This window comes from Vanacampus margaritifer, chromosome 1, assembly GCF_051991255.1.
Source record: "Vanacampus margaritifer isolate UIUO_Vmar chromosome 1, RoL_Vmar_1.0, whole genome shotgun sequence".
NCBI classification, from domain to species: domain Eukaryota; kingdom Metazoa; phylum Chordata; class Actinopteri; order Syngnathiformes; family Syngnathidae; genus Vanacampus; species Vanacampus margaritifer.
Window position 1 is genome coordinate 63,338,694 of NC_135432.1, and position 8,381 is coordinate 63,347,074.

Sequence of the window (8,381 nt, forward strand, 5' to 3'; positions counted from 1 at the left end):
CTTCTTTTTTAAACTACGCAGGCGGGGAAGAAGGCAGTGCGCGCCGTGCTGTGGGTGTCGGCGGATGGTCTCCGTGTGGTCGACGACAAAACTAAGGTGAGAAAACTCACTGAATTGAACCCATTGAATTGATTTTAGCGATTAATCCTTTAACAACTAATGCAAAATCATTTAAAGGCTTTTCAAGACGTGAGCGCGTGCCTTAGTTTTGACACGTTTATCGCAAGTCCTAGTTGGAGATTACCGCAAAGCTAAACAAAGCAAAGAGCAACAATCACATGACTTTACCCTAGGAATTTCTGTTTAGCTTAATGCTAACAAACATTGCAAATACTGGCAGGCAAAGGATATTTTTAAAACAAATCGTGGCGCAGCACACAGATACAGATAATATAATATAGGCATATATTCTTTTCCTCTGTGAAAATACTGTGGCTTAATGAAGAGCTCTCATTGTCTGCATGTACAGTATGTCCTTATGTCTGAAATATATTGCCCCCAAGTGGATTAGGCACTGACCACAAGGAGCAGTAACAATGTCCATTGAATTGAAGCAAAAAAAAAAAAAAGACAAACTATTGCTATACATTCTAATTGTCATTACTGTGTAAAATTGTAGAGTGTTGTTTTTAATGCAGTACAAATATTTCTGTTTTTGCCATTTCCATTCATTTAAATGCAGAAAGATGATTTGAGATGCAATTGATTTTGAGTTTTGAGTGTGGTCACGCAGCGAATTAAACTTTGATCTCTGAAGTCACCACTGTATTTGCTTTCTTAACGTGCACGTAAAGGCCTCGCGTAATCCGCAGTTGAGTAAATAAATGTCCAGGCCATTACTTATGGAAATCGGCTCTGCACTGTAGTCGGTGTGCATGCGGGAGCAGGATCATATTATTCACATAAGGTTAGACTGACATCTGCTGGAAAATGGTGAAACTACTTCCTACTACCTGATGAAGAATGATTATTTTTCAGCTATAAAAGTAACTAATAAAAAGCAAATAAAAAAAAAGTAGATAGCAAACTATGACAATTACAATCATATATTATCTTTTATCATCTAATAATAAAAAAATATATCAATACTGCATGGATGAAATATAAAATATCATTGCAAGTCATATGGTATAACAACATTCAACATTTATTTTATTTCAGTTGCAATCAATTGCATATAGCGTGCAAATTACAGGGATTTAGGAATTTGTTGACATTTCTACTGTCTCTGACAAAGATATTGACCGAAAAGTGTTTTGAATTTATTTTGATTTGAGTTGAGTTCAGTTGGAGAGGAGAAGATGTATGATAGTTTTAAATTTTTAATTTTTGTAAGTAGAACTGAAAAAAACCCAGCAATTATTATCATGAAATCTTTTTCATCTGATGATAGAGCTGACTGTTCTTTTCCATAGGACCTGATCCTAGACCAGACGATCGAAAAAGTGTCATTCTGCGCGCCGGACCGGAACTTTGAGCGAGCATTTTCGTACATCTGCCGGGATGGGACGACGCGCCGCTGGATCTGCCATTGCTTCATGGCCGTCAAAGACTCGGTGAGAATGCCGCACGAGGAAGAAAAAAACGGAACAATTGCCGTAAATATGACCACGCAATGCCGTGCGTGTAGGGAGAGCGGCTCAGTCACGCCGTGGGCTGCGCCTTCGCCGCCTGCCTGGAGCGCAAGCAGAAGCGGGAGAAGGAGTGCGGCGTCACGGCCACATTTGACGCCAACCGGACCACCTTCACCCGCGAAGGCTCCTTCCGGGTCACCACGGCCACGGAGGCGGCCGAGCGGGAGGAAGTCATGAGGCAGCTGCATGACGCTAAAAAAGGTTCGTGTCTAGAAACTCACACACTTCCTGGGATTGTTTCTTGTTTGGTTACGGAAGTCGCTCTTCTAAGGGAATATTCCATTTTAAGCGCTCATGTGATCGCATCGCTAACTCAGTGATGATTTTCCAGGAACACACTTTTTTTAAATTTTAGGCGACTTTAGGGCATTTTCTGTTTACTAAGAGGGTGGTAGCGTTTGCTGGAAGGGAAACATTACTTAAAAGCAAAATTTACCATATTAATGGCAGCCGTGTTTAGTTAGTGAACTTCTGAAAGGTGGGATGTGTCTATTAGAGGGAGGCTTTAGTTCATTACAAAACATTACCAGTATAGCGCATTACAATTATTTTTCGTGTTTTTTTAACCTTTTTTTTTACCGTTGTATTTTTTTGTTGTTGCTGTTTTTCATTGTTATTTTAATAAAACATTATATATTTTTTGATTCTTAATTTTGTGTTGTTTCTATATTTTTGTATTTTCATTTTATTTTATTTATGTATTTATTTATTTATGTATTTATTTTGTATACTTTTCAATTGTATGCCTTATTTTTTATCTTGTATTTGTTTTATCTTGTATTTTGATTGAAATTAAATGAACTGTCAAAAATCATCCATGTTGTTCCCCCGACAGCCGAAAGCGACGCAAAGGTGGCGGTGATCCCGTCCGGCGGCGGTGTGATCAACATCTCCGCCATTCAGTCGGGGAGCTCGCCGTCGCCCTCGTCCTCGCCGCCCCTCTCGCTGGGCACCCTGGGCCCGCAGGCCATACCCCGCCGGCACGCCCCCGCCGAGGCGCTGGCCAGGCAGGGCTCCTTCCGCGGCTTCCCGGCCCTCAGCCAGAAGACGTCGCCCTTCAAGCGCCAGCTGTCGCTGCGTATGAACGAGCTCCCCTCCACTGTGCAGCGCAAGTCGGACTTCCCCATTAGGAATGCAGGTGAGACGGAGAGCTGAGGTGACTCACATGGACACAAGTTGCACATACACACACTTGACTGTTATTCTAATCTAATCGCTGTTTCTTCTCCCCACCCGTGTGCAGTGCCCGAGGTGGAAGGAGAGAACGACAGCATAAGCTCGCTATGTAGTCAGATTGCCACGGCGTTCAGCGGACCCCCAGAGGATCCCTTCTCCTCGGCGCCCATGCCCAAAGCGCTCGCCTCGCCGCAGTCGCCAGTAGCACCAGGTAACAATCGTCACACTTACCAGTATCCCCGCCCCCCCCCCCTCATAGTGCTCAAAGAAATGCATCAGATTTGCACAGTCTAAGCAAGGTAAGGGAGCTTTATTTTTTTAGAGCACATTGCAAGGCAACGCAATGTGCTTCATACAACCAAAAAGCACAAAAAATAACAGCTTTTGCAAACAAAAGACCATAAGACATTCAAAGGCAAAACAAAGAGAACAAAAGAGCAGCTTGCTAAAGAAAGAACGTACATTGACGGCATTTAAATATATTTACAAACAAAAGATTTAAAAACATAGAAAAGCAAAAAAAAATGCTTTCTAAAATTACTAAAAGACCGTACAGTGAAAAAGATTTTTTTTTTTTAAATCAGCTGAAGACCATAATCAAAGTTCAGGAAAAAAGCGTAGATTTAAATCAGGATTTAGAGTAGTCGGTTGAGAATGAAATGAGTACTTAGTCTAGATATTGCACACACAAAAATAAGTAGACACACATATTAAACTAATAAATTAGAAGAAAAATACATAAATATTAGAAAAACTATGAACATAATATGGCAAAAAGTAAGACATTGAGGGAAAAAATCCCTAAAATATTACTGCAAAAAAGAAGAAGAAAATTAAGCAAAAATATTTCAACATTTTAAATATGCAAATAAAAGAGTGACAACATCAGCTCGACCTGCACTCCTATTATGAATATGAAAAGGAAAGCATTGGTGAAAGAGGTATTAGAATAAAAATACAAACATATTTGAAAAAAATTACAACAGATATAAAAAAGATACAGATTAGACACAAATTAAATATTTAGAAAAAATATTAAAGGGTTAAAAAAAAAAAGATGAACAATACACAAATAATGTAAGCATTGGAAAATACAAATTAGACAAACTATTACATGAAAAAATACATAAATATAGATGTAAAATACAAAGATATTAGATTTAAAAAATACTCATATTTTAGGGGGGCAGTAGACATTTAGATCGAAATGACAAAATTATTCAAATATGCCAAATATGAAAACTATTTTATTTCTTAATTAAATTTAATATTTATATATATTTTTAAATATTGAACAAAAAAATATTTTAAAGTGATGCAAATCAAAGTACGAAAATATTAAATGATATATATATGAGATATTAGACAAACATTACACTGAAAAATAGAAATTGCCCCCCTTCAAAACTATTAAAAATACAAATACTAGAAAAATTACAGAACTATACAAGTAAAATGCAAAAAAACTAAATGTCAGATAAAATATCTGCATGAGCTGGGCTTTCTTCCGCTCTGCTTGGTAGCATCGTAACATGCATCTGACGTCTTCGTCTTCGTTTTGCGACTTGTTCCCTTAACATTAAAGCGTTTCCTCCTGATCTGTTACACGCATGTTTCACATTTTGGACACTTAGTGTATGTGCTTGTTTCTTCTACATTTCATTGAAATGTTCCCCCTTGCATGTCTAACATTGAACCATCCTTCTCTTTCTCCCCTTCGTCCGCTTGCTCTTCGGCTGTAGTCAACGGCTCTGCTGCCGCTGCTACCGCTTCCTTTTCCGCTCCTCATCATCATCATCATCATCATCTTCCTCATGCCCCCCTTCCTACCGCTGCCGCTGTTAATCCACCAGCTCCAAGCTCAGCAGCGTTGGCCCCTGCTCTGCCTGCTCGAGACACTAACCCCTGGGCCAAGACCCCCACTGGGGTCCCAGCCCCTGCGGCAGCGGGTAAGATGACCAAAAAAAAAAAAGGGGGAAATAGCATGTGTTAAACAGTGGGGATGATTTGGTGTAGCTATCATTTACTATTGGTAATTCCATCGATGACGCGATTACACTTTAATTTATAGAGGACCAAAATTAAAAATGAATAAATAAATGACTAATAGTGAAAATAAAACAAATAAAAAAATATATATTTCAAAAATAAATACAACAAAATAAATATAAATGGATATAAAATAACAAAAAATATATATATATACATAAATAAATACAGAAATTAAAATGAGATCTAAAAAAATAAAAATAAATGTCAAAATAAATATAAAAATAAAATTAAATATCTATCAATCAAATAAAAACGCTCTGCTCTCACATTTATTTATTTCATGCTGCAGACGCTCTGCCAGGATGAAATGTTATTCAAATGAGGGGGCGGTCCTAAGCGTGTCTTAGGTTAGACTCCGCCCATTGCAGACTGCCTTTCATTGGTCGAGTGAGCAGGTCGGCGAACAAGGAAATCTCGCGCTCCAACTCCAGCAATGGACGACTATCTTATCCACTGTCACCACAACTTGAGTTTCTCGACAAGTTGTGGTGACAGTGCAGAGCATAGCGTTTTTATTTATTGATTGATATTTAATTCTATTCATCTATTTATTTTGGCATTTATTTTTATATTTATTTCTATATTTCTATTTTTTTATCTCATTTTTTATTTTTGTATTTATTTTTATTGTTTTTTATTTCCATATTTCTATTTTTTTTATCTCGTTTTTTATTTTTGGATTTATTTTTATTGTTGTTTTTATTTCCATTTATATTATTTTTTTTGTATTCAAGGTTTGAATTATATTTTTTAGATCCATTTTAATTTTTACTTTTAGTCATTTATTTATTTTTAACTTTGGCAGTTTTGGTCTTCCATATGAACTATCCCCTTACACGCAGCCACCCCCATTCCACATTTTACCGTTGACACAGAACCGTGACAGCGTAAAAGTCGCAAATGTGTATTAATTTTTTTTATCCAAACAGGAGGCGATTGGTCGTCGCCCACGCCCGTCATTATCGTGCCGCCGACATCATCTCCGGTTTTGCCCTCGCACAAGCGCACCCCATCTGAAGCGGAAAAATGGCTAGAGGAGGTTTCCAAGTCTGTCCGGGCTCCTCCACCCATACCCATCCTGGCGGCGGCCCCCCTGGCCCCCCCGCCGTTCGCCGCCCCCGTGGCACCCTTACCCGCGGTGGCGTACGCACCCCTGCTGCCGCCGCGCCAGACTGCTTTCCACCCCATGTCCAACGGTTTGTCCTTCCCGCAGCCCAGCGTGCCCGTGGTGGGCATCACCCCCTCGCAGATGGTGGCCAACGTCTTCGGCTCGGCCACGCAACCCCAGCCCTTTCCCATAGCGGCCCCGGGTGTCGTCGCCCCGGCCCCCTTCATCAAGCCTCCCCAATCGCCCGCCGCCGCCAGCCCCGCCCGCGCGCACCCTCCCAACGGCGGCGGGAGCTTAAACGGGGCGAACAATTGGGCTTCTCCGCCCCACCCGCCCTCCACCTCTTCACCTGCTTGCGCTGCCCCGCAGCAGCCACAGGAAGATGCCTTCGAGGCCCAGTGGGCGGCGCTGGAGGGGCGCTCGCATCAGCGCACGACGCCATCGCCCACCAACCCCTTCTCCACTGAGCTGCACAAGACTTTTGAGATCCAGCTCTGATGACTGTGCCTGAGGAAGGTGGAGAAAAGGGATGGTCTCCATTTTGAGGGGGGTTGTGGGGTGGGGGTGGTGGGAAAACCGGTGGTGTCATAGAGACCCCCCCCCTCATAAAAAAACATGCTGCTGTTCTTTACGAGCCTCATCAGCATTCTCTGTGCTCGTTTGATCGTCCTGTGGAATTCCACTATTACTACCACCACCACCCCTGTAAGCCGCTTCTTAGCTGTTCAACTCTCAACCCCCATTATGCCCACCAGCCTCACCTAACTGGAAGAATAAAACAAGACAATGCCAAAATTTTTATTTTTTATGCATTAAGTATATTTTAAATAGCTATGGATTCCATCTTGCCAAAGGCACAAGATCGCGATATATCTATATGTATTAGGGGTGTGCATCTCCAATAAAAGACGATTCGGTTCGAATTGATTTGATATGGTACTGCTGAGCTCGTGAGGGTATGACGCCATGAGTGTTTTATCATTTTACGATATGAATGAACTTGTCTGTAGGTTATTGTAAACGTGGCATTTCCTTCAGAGGTGTGTATCTCAAATTAAAGACAATTTGATTGGGATATCGCTGGATTTTCAAGTGGAACGATTCGGTTTGATTCCATGCACTCACATCTTTTAGATCAAAACCATAGATTTTTGTCGCACCCCTAATATATATATATATGTAATACTGTATGTATATATGTAATATATGTCACATATATTACATTTATGTTATATTATACATATGTATATTTTACCTAAATATATAAATATATCTATAAAGAATCTCACACAGCAGTGCTAATTTTTAATGTAAAGAGATTTTGTGAAGGGACAGCTGCTTTGTTTTTGGTTTTTTTTTGCCTGTTTTTAAAATTTTATTTTTAGTCTTGGTGGTCGACTGTAAATAAGACATCATTCGTTGCAGCAACAATCAATAAGGACCTAGCAACAACGAGCTTACTTTTTAATCATTTTGTTCACTTTTTATTTTTATTTTGGGAGATATCTCCCATTTATCTACCTTTAAAACGAAAGTAGTGGATTCCTCGTGTTTTGGTTTTGCACAAGCACTTATAACATGAGATGATTTGACCTCCTCCATCGGCTCGCTACTAGAGTGACAGGGAGACGACGACAAACTGAAACAAATGCTTTCCATTTCTCGCTGTCTTCTGTTGGTTTGTTCCTCGCTGTTGTCGTGTTTTTTTTTTTAATTATTATTATTTTGAAATCAAAACCTGTGAATATAATCTTTTCTCTGATCTATTTTTCCATTTTGTAATTATTTCACGACTTTATTCCACTCGTTTGGAGAAATTGAAGTTAAAAGATTGAATAAATGATGGTGGTAAAGGAAAAACTTGGTGTAAGGTGTCTCCATGGATTTGCGTCTGTGTTGAATATGTAATTATGGTAAATTATTATTAACGCTAATCTTTACCACGTCCACCTCACAGTAGAACATAGATGTATATGACGGAAACCTTTTTTGGGGGGCGGGACCAATACCAGCCTTATTTTTCAGTTATCCATACTCAATTGTGGCCGATACTAGTATCGACCACAATTCGTCCTATTGAGGCCGTTTTACAATCATGAACTAGAAATTAGAAATGAGAAGAATAGAAGATTGCCCTTAATTTCATGCAATTTTAAGGAAAATTGTGATTTTGGGTTATGCCTTTGTTTAAAATTATCCATTTGGGGGGGGGGATTTTATTTACTAGTGCTATAGGATCGGTGAGCACTCAGGAGTTGAGTTCTTTAAATGGTGCCAGCGTGAAAAAAAAATAAAATTCCTAGTAATGCTATTAAAAAAAAAAAGATGATACCGTAGTTGTCTGTCGTTGTGTTTTTTTAGTCCTCCTGTCCTCTTGGTGGCGCCAACTGAACCCCCATTCCGCGGTGCTT

At 39.8% G+C, this 8,381-nt stretch overlaps 1 protein-coding gene across 4 annotated transcripts in view; it reads left to right on the forward strand.

The window, feature by feature from the left end:
• numb (NUMB endocytic adaptor protein) overlaps positions 1–7,830 on the forward strand; it is a 33,903-nt gene extending 26,073 nt beyond the window's left edge. For 2 of the 4 annotated variants that reach the window (XM_077560027.1, XM_077560028.1), the window contains 7 exons: positions 22–96; positions 1,416–1,556; positions 1,631–1,835; positions 2,470–2,772; positions 2,878–3,021; positions 4,553–4,759; positions 5,792–7,830. In XM_077560027.1, coding sequence (XP_077416153.1) covers positions 22–96; positions 1,416–1,556; positions 1,631–1,835; positions 2,470–2,772; positions 2,878–3,021; positions 4,553–4,759; positions 5,792–6,468 — 1,752 coding nt within the window. In that variant the 3' untranslated portion in view covers positions 6,469–7,830. The remainder of the gene's footprint in view (positions 1–21; positions 97–1,415; positions 1,557–1,630; positions 1,836–2,469; positions 2,773–2,877; positions 3,022–4,552; positions 4,760–5,791) is intronic. The other 2 variants (XM_077560029.1, XM_077560030.1) reach the window with 1 other exon arrangement.
• The last annotated feature ends 551 nt before the right edge of the window (positions 7,831–8,381 follow it).